The sequence below is a fragment of the Actinia tenebrosa genome, unplaced genomic scaffold, assembly GCF_029948245.1.
Source record: "Actinia tenebrosa isolate PJP-AT-01 unplaced genomic scaffold, QUT_ActTen_1.0 PGA_scaffold17__23_contigs__length_9995812, whole genome shotgun sequence".
In the NCBI taxonomy this organism is placed as follows: Eukaryota; Metazoa; Cnidaria; class Anthozoa; order Actiniaria; family Actiniidae; genus Actinia; species Actinia tenebrosa.
Window position 1 is genome coordinate 811,649 of NW_028292577.1, and position 21,995 is coordinate 833,643.

General features: G+C 36.6%; 1 protein-coding gene across 1 annotated transcript; it reads right to left on the reverse strand.

Annotated features, from left to right (window-relative positions):
- Positions 1–16: 16 nt before the first annotated feature.
- Positions 17–21,174, reverse strand: LOC116308897 (transmembrane protein 94). Its single transcript, XM_031719418.2, has 36 exons — positions 20,848–21,174; positions 20,539–20,598; positions 19,996–20,225; positions 19,424–19,560; positions 18,978–19,162; positions 17,940–18,045; positions 17,754–17,832; positions 17,264–17,369; positions 16,439–16,525; positions 15,886–16,014; positions 14,863–14,979; positions 13,937–14,186; positions 13,149–13,201; positions 12,867–12,932; positions 12,362–12,480; positions 11,514–11,610; positions 10,674–10,779; positions 10,447–10,549; positions 10,057–10,135; positions 9,023–9,105; positions 8,782–8,827; positions 8,463–8,551; positions 7,713–7,770; positions 7,542–7,625; positions 7,150–7,366; positions 6,375–6,490; positions 5,574–5,673; positions 5,243–5,351; positions 4,781–4,947; positions 4,484–4,584; positions 3,244–3,483; positions 2,582–2,736; positions 1,767–1,864; positions 1,542–1,635; positions 815–982; positions 17–715 (listed from the first exon to the last, which is right to left on the reverse strand). The coding sequence occupies exons 1-36, from the start codon at positions 20,932–20,934 to the stop codon at positions 643–645; spliced, it is 4,194 nt and encodes a 1,397-aa protein (XP_031575278.2). The 5' UTR covers positions 20,935–21,174; the 3' UTR covers positions 17–642.
- Between the last annotated feature and the right edge of the window lie 821 nt (positions 21,175–21,995).

The window sequence follows — 21,995 nt, forward strand, 5'->3', positions numbered from 1 at the left end:
ATACGACTATAGAATCTGTTATTTATTGATATTTTAATAGACCATCTACAGTCACAAAAAAGTGATCTTTTGGTTTGATATTTACAAAGTCTGAAAAATATAAATTCAATTCATGTAAAGCAATGTATTTGAGCTTAGAATAATAGCATTTTGTTATAGCACTTTATGTGTTAATGCACCTTACAAAGAAAAAAGCTTTATTCATTGTAGAGGGATTTTCATTGCAGCCATCTTCTCAAAAGGAACAATACTATGATCTTTCCTATGAAAGAAATTTTATTTCTTAATGGAGAATATTTCTACCATTTTGTCTTATAATATGTCTTATACAATGAATCCCCTCTATCTTAATAATGATCTGTAAAAAGAGAGTAGAGTAAGAAAAATGCAATAAAAAGCACATTTACATTTAAATAATTTTTCAAACAAATTGTGAATGCCTAATTTTTTTCTCTTCATTAAAATTATGAACTATATCTTAAATTTGAACTAAACTCCATTGCATAAAAATTTAAATACAATTATGAATATTGAATGCTTTAGCTCTAAATCTTGGACTAGCCCTTAATCTTCAAAGGGGAATAGGGTGGGGTGGTTTTTGGTCTTGATATCTTGAAGATAAAGTTTTGGGTGAAGAAAGGACTAAAATGGAGAATTCATTCCAAGCTTGGTTCCAAACTTTAGTTTTGCTCTTTTTTGGAATCGTACATACAACCTACAAAAATTGAGAAAATACATTAATAACTGTGCAATATATTTCTAATTTTATAAATTACGCATAAAAGAAACGTTTTGTTTATGTTTGTATTCATACTTGATATAACGTCGTTTTAACAGCTCTGTAATGACCAAGGACCCAAGAGGCCATAGGAACACCAGTGTGAGAATATATGGAGGGAGATCCTTGATGTTATAGTAGGAACCATTGGTTTGGATCCAGATGGACTGAGATATGATGAAGTACAGTAGTTGTGACCCAACACTTGGAAAATAAATGAAAGACAATTATTTGAACCTAGAGGGGATTTAACTTTCCAAGGCGTGGGGAGGGTCTGAAATATGGTGTAGTAGATCTTATTCGCTGGTGTGACAACCTCTAGGGGAATGAACAGCTATTGTTTTGAAACTCGCGGGATATTATAGTTATTCCTTTCGTATCTTTTGGGATACTCACAAATATTTTGAGAGTGAAAAAAAAAAAAGAATGAATCCTCTGGAGGTTTGTCAAGCTGAATTAAATACAGGTCTGTTTCAGAACATATCTATATGTATGGGGGATTTGAATTTCCAAGGTTTGTTAGGTTCTGAGCAGGGTATATTGTGAAGTTCCAGAAAAATATCCATACCACCCCCATGGGGTGGGATTGGAATTTCTAAGGGGAGGGGAGGGTCAGAGGAGGGTATATTGTGTAGAGTTTGGAATTTCCAAGGAGTGGGGAGGAAGTGACTAAGACAATTATTCTAAGTGGCCATGGGTGGGTCAGAAGAACATAAATCCCGTTGCACATGCACCAGTATTTACACTGACCATGGATACTTACACGACTATAACAGAATATAACCAGTGTCTATTAGAAAATGGTGACCTTCTCCACAGAGACTTAAGACGATGCACAAAACTTGTTGATATTATAGCTGCGTAAAGATACAAGACATTAATGAAGATCCATGGGGGAGTCTAAAGACAAGGACTACATGTTGTAAAAAAAACTTCCTATAACCAGGGCTTTAAAGTATGACAATTACATTATCTTTAATAAACTCACCGAAGAATAGCACTAGACTAAATGCATTAAGATCCTGTGCTAGGGCTAACACTTGTATATACTGACCACCCAGGCCATTCCATGGCTCAGAAGTGTTCCTGTAATGACATGATTTAATAAGGAAAACTCTAATAAATAAATAAGTAAATAAATAAATAAAATAAAATAATAATAATAAGGCTTATATAGCGCTTATTCAGATCTGTCCTAAGCGCTTTAACAAAAAGTTAAAATAACAAAAAATTACAAGCAAAAAGCAAGTTTAAATAAATGAGTAATAATAACAATAATAATAATAATAAAATAATAATAATTGAAAATAAAATTACTGATGTTGGGAATCAAGTGTGTTGTGTGTTAGTGCTCTCATCAAAACACAACATGCTCAATAGACCTCCTCGGCTCTGGAGTATGCGAGCGTAATGTTGTCCCATTTCAGACCACATGTCATTCCCTTGAGAATAATATTCTTTGTTTGAGTTGTATCCATATTCATGTGTCTTCTCATGTGCAACCGAGTGCAAACCTTAAACAAATGATACTCTAGGGAATGACACATATTGGTCTGAAATGGGAAAACATTACGTCAGAGCCAAGGAGGTCTATTTCTATTTGATCTGCAAGTTAACTGTGCCCTGATGTTAATCAGCACAGAGGTCGTTTTAGGATTCAATCTGTGAGTTAGCCTGCCCTGACTTTGATCAGCCTAGAGGTTGTTTCAGGGTCCAGTCTGTGAGTTAGCCATGACCCTGACTTAGATCAGACCAGAGGTTGTTTGAGTGGAAGGAAGAAAATAGATTTTGATCATGATTTACCTGTATCCTAGCAACAAGTGACATTGGTCACTGTGATTGGCATTTTTCATTGTACAAAATCCATGTAAAGTAAGAGGAAATAAAACAACACAGATAAAGAAACACGTCGGCAGGAAACCACATCCAAAGTACATACAGAAGGGATATGTGATGTCCTAGAAGAAAAGAATCATACATAAGAGATTTTTATTTGAAACTATTTGGGTTTTGGGGAGAGTGGACAAAATACTTCATCTGTCTTTGATATTCTCTCGTCTTTCAATCTCTCGTCTTTTCAACCATTCATGTACATTTCAGTAGCAAAAATGTTAAAAAACACTAGCCTACAAGAAATAAACAGGTATTTCTAAGCCACTCTTTTAATGTTTTAGCAAGAGTATGAGAGTCTGAGCCTGAGAATTAGGCACCCCAAACAAACCTGCTTGGAGTCATGGTTAAGATAGCCCCAGAACACATCCAATATCCCCTACTAGCAAATAAAGGCAGTGCATATGGAAGAACTGAATAAATAAATGACAAAATGGATGAATGGATAAACAGACAGACTGACTGGGTAGGAGGGAGAGATGGTTTGTTTGAGGAATAATCTGACAGTAGAGAAGTTAAGGGGATTATTAAATGAGGAGTTGGCAAAATTTCAATAATATTCATAAATATGTTACCTCAAACATGTGATCATTTCTACCCGTCATCAAAGACATCAACCCTTTGCTTGGCTTTGACGCAATCAATGAGATACTAAGGAGGGGTACTGTAAAACATGATAACCATAACAAATGTAATCCTGTCAGGGGAGGGGGCAGTAGAAGACAACTGGACAAGAACATGACCACAGAGAGCATCAGCTGACAAGTTAAGATGAAGGTGAAACATTTTCTAACACCAAAACTGAGACGGCGAGCCTGTGGGAAAGAGAAATAAGGGTTTGAATAGGCCTATTGTAGTGGTTGTGTGCTCTCATAGCTGCAGGTCAGGAAATCTTTTTTGAGTGATGCTTTCACCTCTCAAGTCTTAGCCAACCCCTTGTGTATTGTTTTTTTCTTTTCTTGTAATTCTCTAATACATTAAATGTCTACAAAATAATAGTGCATCGAATGGGATGGGATGGGATGAATCACTGGATGGATGGAATGGGAAGTGATGGAATTAATCACTGGATGGATGGAATGGGATGTGATGGAATTAATTACTGGATGGATAGAATGGGATGTGATGGGATGAATCACTGGATGGATGGAATGGAAGATGATGGAATTAATCACTGGATTGGATTGGAATGGGATGTGATGGGATGAATCACTGGATGGATGGGATGTGGTGTGATGGGATGAATCACTGGATGGATAGAATGGGATGTGATGGGATGAATCACTGGATGGATAGAATGGGATGTGATGGGATGAATTAATGGATGGATGGAATGGGATGTGATGGGATGAATCAATGGATGGATGGGATGTGATGGGATAAATCACTGGATGGATAGAATGGGACGTGATGGGATGGATCACTGGATGGATAGAATGGGATGTGATGGGATGGATCACTGGAAGGATAGAATGGGACGTGATGGGATAGATCACTGGATGGATAGAATGGGATGTGATGAGATGAATTACTGGATGGATAGAATGTGATGTGGTGGGACGAATCACTGGATGGATAGAATAGGATGTGATGGGATGAATCACTGGATGGATAGAATGGGATGTGATGGGATGAATCACTGGATGGATAGAATGGGATGTGATGGGATGAATCACTGGATTGTTTAAAATGGGATGTGATGTGATGAATCACTGGATGGATAGAATGAGATAGTATGAGATGAATCACTAGACTAATAGAATGAGATGTAACGGGATGATTCCACAAAAATTATAAAATAAAGTAGTACTCTACCTCCTTAAGAAGACTTTTAAACTTAAAATCAATATTCCTAGGGAATGACAATGCACAAGGTAAAGAATTCATCAAGGCGCTGAGCTCCAAGGGTGACATTACTGTGGACACAATAAAACAATAATTAGAAACTAATCATTATCACTTATCATCATTAATATTATTTGCATTATTTTTATCAGCATCATCCCCATTAGTCATCATCATCACAATCATCATCACCTTAATGCATTATTATAATCATCATCATTATCTAAGATAATTTTTCAAACATCCACAATATCCTAAAACATTTACCATTCTCCATTTCTGATGTGGTATCTGTTTCATTATCTTCCATACTTTCTTGATTCTTCAGCTTCTGGCGCGTCTTTTCATAGCCCTGCAGCTGAGGTGTACCAGAGCGGAAGTCTTTAGGGAGTCCTTTGAGACAGAGCTGAGGAAAGAGGGGCTCTATACAAACACTAAAACAAAGGACACAGGATATCATTATAAAAAGGGATTCAAATTAAATGATTGGAGGGATGGACGGATGGATGGAAGAATGGAGGGAGGGATGGAGGGATGGATGGAGGGATGGATGAATGGATGGATGGATGAAACCAAATGACTGACTGAATATCAATTAATGAATAAATTATTGGAAAGAAATGAGTGAATGAAAAAATGAGTGAAGAGCATTCATGGTTGAATGGATTGAGAAATGGGATGAAAAAAAGAATATAGGATACCATGATGTATAATTTTGTGAAACCATACCTGACATCAGCCTGTGTGAAGATACTTGTGTTATTCATATTAAATGAGCTCCCAACACAGCACACAACTTCCCCATATTCTTGCATTATGGCTATCATATCCTTCACAGCTAGATTGTCAAGAAACAAATCAAATCTTTAATTATTATGGCTGACTATTAGAAGTGCACTGACTTAGATCAGCCCAGAAATTGTTTTAGGGTTCGATCTGTGAGTTAGCCAATATACCATGACTTAGAATCAGCCCAGAATAAGGGTCGATCTGTGAGCTAAGGTTATTTCAAGGTTTTAACATCAAATCTCAAATTTAGGGCAGTTTTTCAAAAAGTTACCTTGTGGTGTGCAATCAGTAAACAAGGGCACAAGTAGAGGAACATTGTCAATGTTGTCCAAGTGAGGTCGTATGTTGTCAATACCACGTGGTAACTTGGCCTATCAATGTGCAGGAAAAAAAAAAAAAATCATCAAACTCAAGCATAATTCATGAGGAAAACACAACAGAAATCACAACAGTGAAGAGTGTTGTAAATCTGATACAAAACTGTGTTCAATTGCATAAACTTTATGTTGGATTTTCTTGGCCAAATTCACTTTAATTTTGAAAATTTTAGTGAAACACAAAGGAACTAACCTAGACGTTTGATAAGTCATATGCATTATTCGTGTCCGTGTTGTATCAGATATACAATCACTCGGCTACGCCTCAGCGGTTGTACATCTGATACAACACGGCCACAGGCCAGACAGAAAGATATATAGACACAGATGTGGTGAAGACATATAGATGGACAGACAGACAGATGACAGATAGATAGATAGACAGGCAGACAGACAGATATACAGATGTGATGAAGACATATAGATGGACAGATGGACAGACTGACAGACAGATAGACAGGCAGACAGACAGATATACAGATGTGATGAAGAGATAGATGGACAGACAGACAGACAGACATACAGACACAGATGTGATGAAGACATATAGATGGACAGACAGACAGAAAGACATACAGACACTGATGTGATGATGACATATAGATGGACAGACAGACAGACACAGATGTGTTGAAGACATATAGATGGTCAGAAAGCTCTGAACACAAAAGCCTTAAAGAAACTATAGCTCTTACTCTGTTGTAAAAGAACCAGTAGTCATCGTTAGCTGTGTTCTGTTCATCACCAAGAAGTGTTGTCCTTTCACTCTTCTCACTCTCACCTGCACTGGCACCTGTCTCTGATCTACCAACTATAAGTTCAATAACATAAAAATTTATAATGTAACAATAGCAAGCAATGCAACAAATGAATAAATAAATGAGCAAGTGAGTAATATAATTTCATCATGCAAAGCCCTATTTTATTGGATTCCATGTCAACAAACAAATACCAGTAACAAAATATTAAATAATAATGAATAGATGAATGAATGATGAATGAATGGATTAGTGAACTAATGAGATATTAGAAATATAATAAAATCAACACACAAGCCTTAGTATTTCAATGGATCCAGTCTTGATGTGCAACAAAAAATGTAATAACAAAATAGATAAATAATGAAAGGACAAATTGACAATTGCATAGATAAGTGAATAAGTGATAAGTGAATAAGCCTTACAATCCATGTAAAAGCTGCTTTCATTGAAGTCTACAAATAAATGAATGCATGGATTGACACCAATGGGTGGTTGTTTGAATGGATGGAAATTTGGATGGATAGATGGATATGTGAAAAAATTAATAAACGAATGAGCAAAACAATATGATCCATATAAAAGCTGCTTTCATTAAGGTCTACAAATAAATGAATGCATGGATGGTAGGAAGGATGGATGAATGGGTGGATGGATGGATAAATAAATGAACAAAAAATAAATGAACAAACACTACAATTCATGCACAAGCCTTTTTCATTGGATCCTGTCTTGATATCGATATCAATCCAGCTAACATGCTTCTCGTCACCATCATGCTCATGCACATCAATAACTTGGGCACCTGCTCCACCTTGCTGTTCATTGCTACTGCTTTCTGTCTTGCTTCTTGAGCACTGCGTTCCATTCTCAGATAATGAAATGTGACAGTTCCATCCTGTCTCAAGTCCCATGCGCTCTGCAAATACCTTAAAATTATAATGGATATTTTTTTTAAATTATAGACTCCCCCGCAGCCATGCTTGATCATGCAACTTATACTCCCCAAGCATCTCTGCAGCTCTGCAGGGGAGACTATTTTAACTTCTGCCAGAACTGTAATTGTATCCCATTTCAGACCAGGTGTTATATTTTGATACATACCCTGCTTTTTAGCTCATTTTCTGGAGAAAAATGAACAAATCGTATTCCTGCCTTATTGAGATCCTCTACCAGTGGTATAATATCCTGTTGTAAAAGATAAAGGTCATTTATTTTACTTTGATAATGGTGGGTGTGGTTGCCCATTTTTTCCATACTTTTTTCAAGACTGACCTTAATTGCCTGATACTGCAGCGTCAACATGCCTATAAACACCTGTCCTCCAAGTAACCTTACAATCAAAAAGACAAACAAACTGTTAGAAACTAGTAAAGATAAACCGTAAACAAGAGTCATGTGAGCAGCATGAGGGAGCTATGTCTAGTTCCAGAAATTATCCATACCCCCCCCCCCCCACCCCACAGAGGAATTTGGAAATTTCGAGGGATAGGGGGGGTCAGAGAAAGAACAAAATTAACAGGTTGTATGGAAGAAAATTGGCCTTTCAAGGGGTAAGGGAATTTTAAAAAAATTCCTCTGTGGAAGGGGTGTGGATAATTTCTGGAACTACATAAAAATAATTATGTAATAATAATAATAAAAAATTCAGGGGGGTGGCTCTTACTTAGAAAGTCTTTACCTATCCTATAATCTTATTTGACTATAGCAGTGTAATAAATTATTTATTTTACAACACGAAAAAAACTGAGAAAGAGTGCATGAAAAACAACCATTTGTATGGTAAACAAGCAAATATGAAAGTCACAAACTCAAACTACTGACATGAGCAGTACAAAGGAATTGGAGAAAATTTCCTCGCATTGACATCAGCAAAAGAAAACCTTTAAAACTGGTTCACAGACTGTGTATTATCGCTCTGTAATTGCACTCGAAAAAACAGTTGTAATATGCGGGAAATTGAGTGTGTCGTATAATAATGTGGATTTATATAATTAAAATAAAGTCTTGGTAAGAGTAGTTTACTTGTGGTAGGTATCTGAGTCTTCTATGTTCGGTACTTCTTCTAGAAGCTGTTCCAACTTGATGTCTTCATGTGATAAATCATCAAACTTCTGTTGATGCAATGTGCCAGGAATTATACCTGGTTAAGGTGAACAGACACACAGTGCAATACTGCAGGCAATGTTGCTAAAGTAGACTGATCATTTTTCATCGTCATTTCATGACACTTGTAAGGAAATTAAAGTTTCCAATTTCTCTCCTGCAATAATGCATCCCAAAATAATATTTTTTATTGCAATCAAAAGCATATATATTAAAATCATATTAGTTTTCTACATACAAAAGTTATGCCTCCTTCTCCATCATCATTTGACTGTTCTGAAACACTATCATCATAATAACAAACAGATCAATATTTAATTGGTAAATAGATAGATACAAAATGAAGTGACCAATTACATCCCTATACTCTCGAGCAACTCCTGGCTTCTGATTCTGAGCTTGCTGAACAAAAAGCTGGAAGACTCTGGGGACAAGATTGAGTCATGGCAGGAAAAATGATACATTTGAAGGACTGTTACCTGTCTGAAACACTCTCAGAGGATTTCCACTGATAAATGGAAGGAAGTCTCAAGAATACATCTGGTGTGTGCTCAGGAGAAACCTGTCAATAAAGAAAGACAATAAATCACTTTGGGATATGAGGTCTGGGGGGGGGGGGGGGGGGGGGGGAGGGTGCTTGCCACACCCCACTCTACCCTGAACCCTACTCTACATTCTTGAACCACCTAACTGATCTACTACACACACAGGGCACAAAAGACACAAGCGAATCTGAGAAAAGATGATTTCTGAGAATGTTTTGTTTTTCTTTTTGGCCTAGTATCATTATTTTTGGCTTAAGACCAAAAAGATTATATCACCTGTGCGCCCAGCGTGTACAGTGGTGTAAGACTTACTGTGCAGTGAATCAGGAATAGAGATAATAGAGATAGAGAAAAAAGCAAAAACATCAAATAACTTATAATAATAATAATAATAATAATAATAATAATAATAATAACAACTTTATTAGACAGGGTAACACCGTTACCATAAATGATAATTTTCAGGTGGCCCCCGATAAAATATATAAAAATAGAATAATAATAATAAATAATAGTAAAATATATATACATATCAAATCCCCTCCCCGCCAAACCATCAATGCCCCCTCCAACCCCCCATCCACCCCCTACCCTTCCCCACGCGACGACCCTCCCGCAACCAGGTGTATATGAGACTATATAATAAGCAAAAAATAGATCATCCTAAATATGTAAATTGAAAGTTCTAAAAACAAAATCAAAAATATGAGAGTGTATATTTGTAAGAGAGCCGCCACACGAAAACAGAGCATCAGGAATTTTACAGCTAACTTTATGACAACATACCTGTACCTCATGTATTCAAAAGAATATAATTATATTAACTATAACAATCACTCTACTTACTGATAATAGTTATTATAACCATTACACTCACTCTACTTACTGATAATAGTTATTATAACCATTACAATCACTCTACTTACTGATAATAGTTATTATAACCATTACAAAAAAATTGTATTCACCTCAGTACAGGGACGATATGCAAAAGCAACACACTGAGAAGACATGCTGTTTCTTTGATAAAAATCCAGCACTTTCTTCCTGGAATCACAGAAAGAACTGTCTTTATTTATTTATCAAATTTGAATGTGTTGTTGTGATAAAACTTGTGCAGATAAATGAGGAGTTTTAGTTGAGCTCCATCAAAAGTTGATGCATGTGTTTGGATGTTTTGGGAGTAGGCATGAAAAGTTTGGCTCTGTAAGGTTGAAAGAACTGAAGAGGAACTCTGCTCCAAATCTATCCATCTCCCGGCCTCCACAGTTCTAGTCGTAAAAGATGGGTTTGATCGGTGGTCGGCAGAGGGTTGAAAGGGAGAGGTAGTTTCCTAACAGATAAAATGAACTACCTACTTGTCATGTGATGTAATGGTGTTTAATGACGAGCCATCCCAGAAGTCTGTGCAAGCATCCAGCACAAGATCAGGTGTCCCTTGACTCAATAACTGATGCGACCCTGGAATAATCAATATAAGCATTGCAAATACATATTAAATTAACAACAAAAAATTAATCGATTTTTAGAACTCTGGATTTTGAAGAAGTTATAAAATATAACCCAGGAAGAAATGTAATGATACCAGTGTAAGCTTCCTTGACTATGAGTGACACCATGGCTGGGACAGGTCGCTCTTTACACACAGCAAGATAAGATGATGACTGCAGTGGACAGTCAGCCACAGGAGTCTATAATTATTATCAAAATCAAAATATTTACAACCACTTTCATAATATACCTCATAACCTTGGGCATAAATGTTATCCCATGTCAGACAACAAAAATATTCTTTATTCGAGTTGTATCCATATTCATGTGTCTTCTCGTGTGCAACCCATTAAACAAAGAAATGATACTCTAGGTAATGACACATGGTTTGAAATGGGTAAACATTACACCCAGGATAAAGAGGTCTATTAGATGGCTAACACAGCCACAGACATCCAAGTTTTTAGCTCCTGTCAACGAAAAATTCTAACCCAGCAACTGAAAATTTGATTGACAGATGCCAAAAACCCAAATGTCTGGAATTACAGCTGATTGTCTGGGTCATGATATTATGAATATGGATATAAGAATAAATACAAAATCCAACTATAATGACCAGTTTGAATAAGTATTGTTCTGCACTTACTAGCAATGACAATAGCCTTGTGTTCATCACATGGAAACATAAATTAAAGTGTTTTCACATGTATGAGAAGCTAGTCAGTCATTAGTCATTTCAGAAGTTATTCAAATTGGTCCTCCAAAGTTCAATTCACTGTATAATGATGTGAAAAGGAGACTTAGAATGACTTCAAATCAGATCATTTCTTTCTAGATCTATTTTGGGCTGGCATAATGTTGTTGAATATTATTAACTAGACAAAAAAATTTTTTGATTGATTCATATTGTCATATATTGTTGATAGTGACTCACATCCAGAGAATGGACGACAACAATATGTTGCTTCTTGCTGAACAGGTTTAATGCTTGTTCTGTGAATCCTATCTCTTTACCCAGCAAGCACAGACATCTTGAACAAAATCAATCAAAGAAACTACTCAACATGCGAGCACCAGGAACTGCAGAGAGGAAGAGGGTAGAGCTTATAGCTCCCCATCACATTGTGTTAGTGAAGTGAAGTTTAAAGTCTTAAGTTCGGCACACACTAGGGAGCTAGCTCCCACAACATGCTAGGGAGCAAAGCTCCCTCATCTGTACCAACTTTTTCCTGCAGGGAAAAATGTTGCGCAGCAAAACTTTTGCTTCCAGGCTTTGCTCCCTCATATCAAAATGGTTAAAATTTAATATGATGGAGCAAGAAGCTTGAGGAGCAAATCTGTTGCAAAATAGTTCACATGTGGCAACCTGCAGGGCTCGAACCAGTGACCCCACTTGTTTGACTCACACCTGTAAAAGATGACGTGTTAGCTGTGAACACCATCCATGCTACCCATCTATTCATTTTAGTCTTTCCATATGGAGGGGGTTGTCAAATTCCCTGTCCCTGGCCCCCCACCCATTACTCCATCCACTATATGGGCTTTGCATCATCACATGATGGCAGCCATGACAGGAGGCAGGAACAATTGAATAATAATATGGTCTAATCTGATTTACATGAGAAAGAATTAATTTTCCCAGGGGAAAAAAACTATAACAATTATTGTTGTGCCTCTTGTCATGGCTGCCATCACGTGATGGTGCAAAGACACTATAATAATTTATCATCAATCCTCTCAGATATTTAAACTAGTGAAAGTGTTGTGTTGTTTTTAACCAACCTTCTTGGATTCAGGACAGGAGAAGGATTACGAGAAAGAGATAGATGTGCTGTGTGGTCAACAAAGCGCATTGCACGAACAGGACAGGCACAGGGAGAGTTGAGTAGGATATTCAAACCCTAGATCAAAACAAACCAATATAGGTAAGATTAATACATGTAATAAGACACCTTGGGTATAGGCAAAGTTTAAAGATTTCGTTTTAACTTCATATCATTTAATTATTCATGCTGATGATGGTAACTACCAGTAATCCTGAATTTGAGAGCACGCAGCAAGTGTGTACACTTTCTATTGAGTCATTACTTTTTCTAACAACACTTTTCAAATGTTCTGCCAGCCTCCATGTGCTTACAAAGCACTGGGATGTGCTTTTAATTGTTATTTTAGTTACTTCTTCATCATGTGTTCATGTGTGGAAAGAATCAGTTTAAGTCTGACACATGCGAAAGCCGTAAAAAGTACTAATATTAAATATATTAATACTCAATACATAATATATTACCAAAGGTTTCAAAGAACTAAGATATTCAGGCCATCTCTTGTCATCAAACCTCAAACCAAACTGACTCTGAAAAAGAAATATATAAAATGTACATAAATGTTTGCACTGTGCATTGCATTTCCCCTATAGTCAAGGCGTTAAAGATTTTACCAGGGAACTTGAGGAAAAGGGGTGGGGGGTCACTGGTACTACAGATATACTGTGAAATTTGATCAAAGTCACCCCTTTTACCATCTCTGGATCCCCCCCTGTAAGTATGAGCCTTAGTTCGGATCAACATACATCAGGATCTGTGGTGATGTTCAACACTGCTGCTCTTCCCTTCAAGTGACTTCCTGCAATAGAAAAAATATTATATAATAATAATTATTAATGATTCATTGATGGATTTGAGTCTATTAGCTTTTGTAATGATGTTTGTAGAGGGGCAGAACTACAAAATAGAATCTGATTGACAGTGCAATAGACCGTTCCTAAATTTGAAATTTGCTTGTTTGACTAGCTCTTAGTTACTGTTGCTATATGCCAATTTAAATGATTATAGATTGTTTCAATTCTTAAATCAGTGTCCTGTAAAAACAAAATAAAATTGCCTCATAAACCTTGTTAAGTACTCTTTAAAACAGATACTGTTTGGTTGTTTGTGGGACAAGATTTCAATACCACTGAGAAAACTACTGCAAAGGTGATTGCTTTGCTATTGTCTGAATCAGAACCTTGAATTAGAGTAATTTAATCTTTTATGAAGCTAATTTTTAATGATTGTAAATTAGTTTAGTATTAGTTAGTTTAGTATTAAGTTCGGTTTTAATGATTGTAAATTAAATGCTTGTATTTCATTATAAGTTATATTGTGGCTGAAAAGCCTTCTCAAAGGGAGTACACATACATATGTATGTATGTGTGTCTGTGTTGCCTCAGGTCAAGGCTGGACTTGATAAAATACTGACACTAAAGGTAAATACATCATGTCCAACCTTGGAGCCCTTGTTTTATTGTCACTCATTTGTCAAGGGAATTCTGGAAAGGTCTATTGCCATAACACATGGAAGTATTTCAGTATTCCATACCATCTTCAGCTAATGTGTAATCATCATCATCATCTGATGATGATGATGACGTATCATCATTGTTGCCTTCATCTCGACTGGTTTGTCTGCTCACGTCACTTGACTCCCAGGTACAAGAGCTTATCTTACGATCCCTCGATGCCAGTGTGTTTCTTTGTTTTACTGATTTTTTACTTTGAAGGAAGAAGACCTTTTCTACAGAGGGATTAGGGAGAGATAAGATGCCATCCTTGTCTATACAACACCAGACCTGGATGGTGTAGCAAAGAAAAGTAGTAATAAGAAGCCTTGCTGAACACTGTTGGTGATGATGATGGTGATGATGATGATGATGGTAGTGGTGATTGACAATGATAGATGATAGATGATGGTGATTGATCATAATAGATGATGACGATGATTCATGATGATTCATGATGGTAGTGGTGAGTAATTATGATGATTCATGTTGGTGATGATGATGATGATAATGATTGATGTTGATGTTGGTGATTAATGATGATAGATGATGATGGTTATTGATTCTGGCAATGATGCTTATGATGGTGATGATGGTGGTGATTGATGATGATAGATGATGATGATGATGCTAATGATGGTGATTCTGATAATGATAATGATGATGATGGTGATTGATGATGATAGATGATGATGATGATGCTAATGATGGTGATTCTGATAATGATGGTGATGGTGGTGATTGATGACAGATGATGTTGATTCATGATGGTAGTGGTGAGTGATGTTGATGATGATTCATGTTGGTGATTATGATGGTTCTGATAATGATTGATGTTGATGATGGTGAATGATGCTTATGATGTTGATGCTGATGCTTATGATGTTGATGCTGATGATGCTTATGATGGTGAAGTGATCATATTATCAGAATTGACAAAATGAATTAATCTGAATATAAACCATACCGTTATATTCCCAAGAACCTGAAGCAAGTTAGAAGTACGAGGAAGATACGATGGATCACCAATAAAAGTTTTCCAAAGCAAGGGAAGTACATCTCTGACTGGAAAGTTTTTCAACACCTGAATATATATAATCCAAATATAGTGTTTAGCATGTGGTTTCCAGAGATGGCGATAGCGAATATCGTTATGCATACGATTGTTGGCCTAATTTAAGGTCAAGCTAGCGTGATCACATGGATAGTTAGTGATTGAGTTGACCCATAAGAAACCAATAGCGTTGATTGATACTGCGGTGACTGCCGATCAATTAGTTTGCCCTGCTTATGATTAAAGATAATGCTAGCATGATCACCAGAATAGTATGTGATTGCGATAGCGTGTGTTTAACGTATATAGGTGGCCAGAGGGCAGACAACAAAAATAGAAACAGCTGCTAACGTAGACTATTTGCTGCTTCTCAGATCGAGACTAACTTTGCCTAAATTTCATTTAACCACATATGAAATATCAAAAATGACAATGAATTAATTGGAATTCCTATTTAAGTTGTTTATATCAGTATGTTTTGTGGTAGGTTGTAATCCCCTTCACGGTTCCTTGCACCATCTTGAAAGGTAACCGTGCATGAGCTTTGAAGCAAGAACAGCAGCGACCTTGCAATGTCAGAGACATGTGAATTTTATAATTTTTCCAAGGTGTTAAAAAAAGGTATCTTTGCAACTTAGGTCACTGCTGTTCTTGCTTCGATGGACCTGCACAATTATTTTTCAAGATGGCAAAGGGAATTGTGAAGTTAGTGGACTTTTCCCAAACAAACCAAAACAAAAGTCCTTATTTCTTCATTAAAACAGCCTCAGTGTGAGCACAAGCACAGGTACTTGCCATAGGTAAAACTTTATGGTTGCATGCTAGTGAAAACCAGGCTTTAGAACAATTGACTGACAAGAGGGTGCTACATTTGCGGCTTTATAATTAGCTTTGAGTGGCATACATGTGCTTCCTTCTTAGAGATTCAATACTAACCTTTGTATCACTTTGAGAATTTTCCCGGAGCTTATCAAAAACAATCTTGATTCTAGAAGCACTGTATAAGTTAATGGAAATCCATAATATTGGAAAGGACAATGGAAGAAGAGGAAGAATGACATAACCCTGTTGATAGAAGAAAACTGGGGTTTAAAAAACATCAAGGAATAGCCCACTTCCAAACTATGCTTCGCTTGTCATGCACAAAGGTTTCAATGCAATGATGACATATGCATAGCTACATCGTGTCTGTCGTGATAATAATAATAATAAGGAATAATTTATATAGCGTCGATATCCTTAAGTTCAAAGACGCTTTACAATATAAAAATGTGACTCAATAAATTTAAAATTGAAAATAAATTTAAGAAAAGAATTACTATTTCATGAATAAGAGTGAGTAATAAAACATGCCCATAATACATATCATTATCAACATATTTCAAATAAAATTCATTGCATTTCAATATATACATTACACATTTTTTTAAAAATTCAAATAACAATACATTGATTTAGATTGGTGATGTATGTCCAGGGTCTTACTTACCTGTAGAAGTAGGACCATTTCACTCCTGTGTCCAATGCCATTGGTCAACAGGAGGAACCTTGTTATATTTATCAAAAACGAAAGACCCTGAACAATAAATAGAAAACGTATTTCTTTTTTGGACTCCAAAACCATAAGACCTTTATTATACAGCATTCATGTTTATTCCCAATAGAATGAAAATCTTTCATATTATTTAAGCTACACTTTTACTGGGGAGGGAGAGGGGAGAGCTTTATTGGGGATAGAGGGGGGCTTTACTGGGGAGGGACGGGGGTGGGGGGGGGGGCTTTACTGGGGAGGGAGGGGGAAGGGAGGGCTGGGGGATTTGCAGTAAACTTTTTTAAAATAATTACAGCCCCCTTTCACTCTATATAAAAGAATCATGAGCCTTCCATTAAGTCAACAAAGAACTAGCATTTATCAAAATAAAAAGGTCTGACCCTCCACAAGAGTTCAAATTTTTACTGATGAATTTTAACTGACTTCACTTTTACTGAATTGTCCCCTTTTCTCTGAAGCACCAGCCCGTCCCCAAATTACAGTATCTCCTCTTAACAAGCCAGAGTAAAATCAACCTCAAGTGAATTGATATAGCAAGGCTACTGGTTAAAGGCCTACATGTGGAAAATCTATAGAAAAATATTCAAGATGGCTACTGACATGAGAAAGGTTCATAGAACAATTCTTTCTCGAAAGAATATCGCAGATTTGTAAGAAGAAAAAAGATCTGATCCAGAAGAAACCCCTCAAATGCTACTCTTGCCATTGGGTGGGGAGACAAAGGTGTTATAGTGGTTGTTGATGTACAATGTATTTACTTACTAGGAGTATCAAGAGAAACCTCTTTTCTATGATAGTACTGGCAATGAAATGTTTTTCATTCTCTAATATGCTTACGGGTCTATTGGAAGAATTCTTTAACAAGAAACTGGAAGATGAATGAAATCATATTCAATAAATGAAGTGATGCATGGAATATGAGACATGAGAATGAATGGAAAAGCAATGAATGAAATTAAATGGATGAATGAATGGCTAGATGAATGGAGAGAATGAATAGGTGGATCAATGAGATTGGATGGGTAAGAATCAAAGGAATGGATAGATGAATGAGTTTGTAGGTGAATGGGATAGATGGGATGGATGAGAATGGATTGGACTAGAATGGAACAAATGAACAGATTAATGAAGAATGAGTTTCATTAATGGGATGGATGGATGAACAAAAGAAAAGACTTCCCATTGATATCTATATTAGAATAACTGTCTTTAAAAGTGGCAAAGGTCACTAAAGTGTTAAATATATAGTTACTTAAGAGTAGCCTTGAATGGAGCTTCTTTGACAATGAACATCTTTCTCGGTTTTGGCTGACAAGGATGTGCTGTATCATCTAGAAGCCAAGAAATAAATTCACATTCTTTGTTATTCCAAACTTTTAAAACACTAAGTAAACAAAAAATAAACTGGTATGTAGGAGAAATATAGACTGGGTCTAACCTGTAGATTTTGATGATGGTAAATCTGGGTTGTACATCTCTCCTTTCTCCAGTACTAGCACCTGCTGTTGTTCATTTGATGCATCTTCAGCATTATATTTTGTATTCTGCAAGGAATTAAATCAAGAATCTGTTGTGATTAGCATTAGTGATTAGGAGTGGTAAACGCATTAGATTTTTAGGTTAGCATAAAATTCCAACTATAAGGCTTAGGCTTGTACAGGTTTTTAAAGAGGCCTCATAATAGGGACCTTAAGCTGCAGGACGGCAACGTGGTTGACAATTTGGGTGACAACGTCGGCAAAATATTGAGGCGCTTCAACCTTCTATTGTATTATTATTTCATGTTTACCTAGTATTTCACTCAATAAGCATCCCCCTTTTATGGTAAAATGACGTCTTTTGGGATCCCTTCACTTAAAACGAAAATCAGCAAAGATAAGCTTTTGGCGTAGTTGTTCTCTTTAGTACGTAAAAATAGGACATTTCACGCCTTACTTTTAGCATAAGACGGCAATAATGCACAGTGTTTTGTACATTCCAAGGAATGTCTATTGAATAGCACAATTAGTGCTATTGTATGCTTGCAGTCGCCGTCGCCATTGCCGTCCTGCAGCTTAAGGTCCCTAATAAACTTGGAGGGGGGGGAGGGGGGGCATATATTTTAGTTTGGGTTGGGGTTCTTATAACTGGAGGAAAAAAGAATCATGGATGAAAAGAAAACAGTACTTTCTTTCTTTTATTTTTACAGCCAATCATTAATGTGTCATTAATGCCATACAAGGAATCGAAATATGGCATTAACCGATTTGAATGACTATTGTTCTGCACTGACTAGGGACTGAATAGCCTCAAGTTCATGAGGAAACATAAAGGCATTTTCACGTGTATTAGAGGTTATTCAGCCTTCACTAGTCATTCCAGAACAGTGCATAAACTCAAGATAGTAGAGGTGTAATTATAATAGCTGGGAGGATATTACATTAGCATACTGGTGTCAGAGCTTATAACTGGGTTTTTAGGGTTAGTGAAAACTTACCTCAATGAGCTCAACACAGGCTGGTGCTGATTGGCTGGGGCCAAGGACAATAATGTCGCCATGAACCAATAAATTACAAGGAACATTTACAAGCTCGCCATCACGGTACACATGTGTCAAGGATATGGATGGCGAGGATGGAGTGCAAGGATCAATGTAGTCTGGGGGGTTCCAGTTACAATACCCTAAGGGGAATAACAATAAAGACTTTATATGAATTAGTGAAATGGATCGATGTTTGGGTGGATGGACAAATAGATTGATGGATAGATGCATGGATGGGTGGGTGCATGAATGGGTGGGTGGGTGGGTGGGTGGATGGGTGGATGGATAGACAAACGGATAAATAAATGAGAAGAAATATAGGAAGAACTGGATGGTAGAATGAAAGATGGATGAAAGGAAGGAAGGAAAAAGACAGAATGAAAGTTAAAAACTTGATATACCTGCACAATTTTCAAGTATGGATTTAATACTTTCGTACACCTCTCTACGTCTTAGGCTTTCTTCACGCACACATAATACAACATTGGCTACAGCTATTAGGAACACTATTAGTCCTTCTATGAATGGCAGACTGGATCTACAATGGAATATTTTTCACAGTGAGGCAAGCTACCCAAGCTATGTAGATCAGAAAAGTTTAAAACATTTAAGGTATTTTATGTCTTGAAGATCTTAAAGTGCACCTAACCCCTGATACAATACTTTCAGTATTGATTCTGCATAAAGTGAATATACTTTTAAGTATAATGATGATGCTTTGTAAAAGCTGTTTGTGTGAACCAGTCAAAAGTTGTATACTTATAAAGCCTGGGGTGACGTCACAGTCAGTAACATAATGGAAGTATAAACTTTTATAACTAAAAGATGGCGCAACATTCAAATGAAGAAATATTTCGCCATTCAACTATTCACTTTATGCAGAATCAAAACTGAATGTATTGTATCGGGGTTTAGGTGCACTTTAAGGACCATTTAAGAAACATAAAAAGTTCTTCAACGAAGATATATTTACCTTTTTTCTGGTAAAACTCCATATGTAATTATCAACGCACACAATTCGAAGAGAAAAAAGACTATACTAGTCCAGCTAACTGAAGAATGAGGGTTACTATTAAGGGTTGTCCATATATCTTTAGTCCATCTTGCTTTGCAGGTGAAGTTGAATGCTTGTAGTTCTTCTTGTATTACCTCAACTAGTCTCTTGTAGGCTTCTTGAGATGTCAGTCCATCAGGCCTATCATTCTATTGGAACAATAAATATGATTTGCAAGATAAATAATGTATGAGCATGAGGTCTTGAAGATACCAAAGGACAGTGATGACACTTCAGCTTAGCTGTGTAATATAATCATGAGTAGATCCAAGCAGGATTCAAGATGCAGGAATCAAGATGTAGGATTAAAGATTTTCAAGTTAAAAAATCATCGAACCAAAGGTCAACGCCAACAATCTTGATTATCCGGGAGATTTGGGGCACTAACTAGTCCAAAATCCTGAGACTGCCGGATAATCAATGAAAGTTGGCAGCCCTGATAAAGAATGGATTACTGTATACCTGTTCTTCCTCAAGGGTTAATAGTTCCAAGAGTGCACTATTAGGGTCATCTATATCAACCTTTAATCGACAAAAATAAATATTAACCACAAGGAATTTTTGAGGTGCAATATTATGCTACACCACATTCATGCTGGTTGACTGATAACAAAGCATTTCTCATTAGCTTGAATCATAACAAAGATTGACGATGGAGATAAGTAAGCTTAAAGCTTTTATAACTTAATAAAGCAAATAAATTAGATTTTCTAGTCTTTAAAGTTATAATCGCCAAAAGAAAACTGCATGTATTATCTGTATTATTCTTACCGAAGCTCCTTCACGGTGCCTCCAGCTCCAAGTTCGTTTTACCGAAGGACTAAACGACTCTGTTTCGGGAAACTTTTTTTCCGACATTGTTGTACTTGTCAAATTGAGTCACTCATCTTGTATGCAAGCGTCAGCTAAAATAAAAACAAGCTAACTAGGAGTAGCTTTTTAGTCGCTATTTTTGTACCAGCATTACAAGTTCACATTAGAGTGCTTGTTTTAATGAATATGACCTCATGCTCCATAAAAGAATGGTGTTTGTTGTCCCTAAACTTGAAGTTCGCACCGCCATCTTTGATCGAACTCCCCGCCACCTAGATTGCTACCCAGCCTCTTGGCTCATGATGACAAAAAGTAACTTACCAGGACCCCTAAGGATAAAACTCACCCAGTTATAAAATTAACCCCGGCCTCCTCTCCCTGTTGAATTTCTTTACAATCTCTGCTCAAAATTTCAGGCAAAAAGGAGTGATATCTTAAATTTAGCGTCATCCAATTTATTTTATATGTAGGGCTTCAGGGCCATCCAGCTCCTATTCGCCCACCCCTCCCTTCTTGGAGTTTCTGTCCCTTCTATCTGACTTACCACAGCAATCCCATGATGATGCCTTGCAGCAACTGTAACCATATTTCCTATAATTTTGATTGCAGGCTTGAAGTAAATTTCGTATGGAAAATTTTGGACTCAACTCTGCTCTCAGTGTTTGGACCCCCCTCTCAAAAATTATTGGATTTGCACTTGCAAGTCAGGTTTATAAATAGTAAATGTAGTGATAGTGTGTGTAAAGCCATCACAGAAGAGCCTTTCATGGAGTACAGGAGTATTGGTTGTGATTAGACGTACTATTAGAATAATCATCCCTCATGAATATAATCATGAGGGATGATTAGCCTAAATGTCCCTCGTGAGGCACAGTCTCTCATATAACAATCACAAGGACCATGACTCTGCATTTCCCAGTTGAAATCACTCATTGTATACAGGTAACAAAGAAAAATTAATGTATGCTCATGATTCCCTAGAGTTCATGATAATCAAGACTCTTTAAAAAAGACGATCATTAACTCTTCCCTAGGTTAGCCAAAGTCAACTATACCCAAAAGGTCATGCTATTACTTATAAATACATAATCATATAAACAAGACTG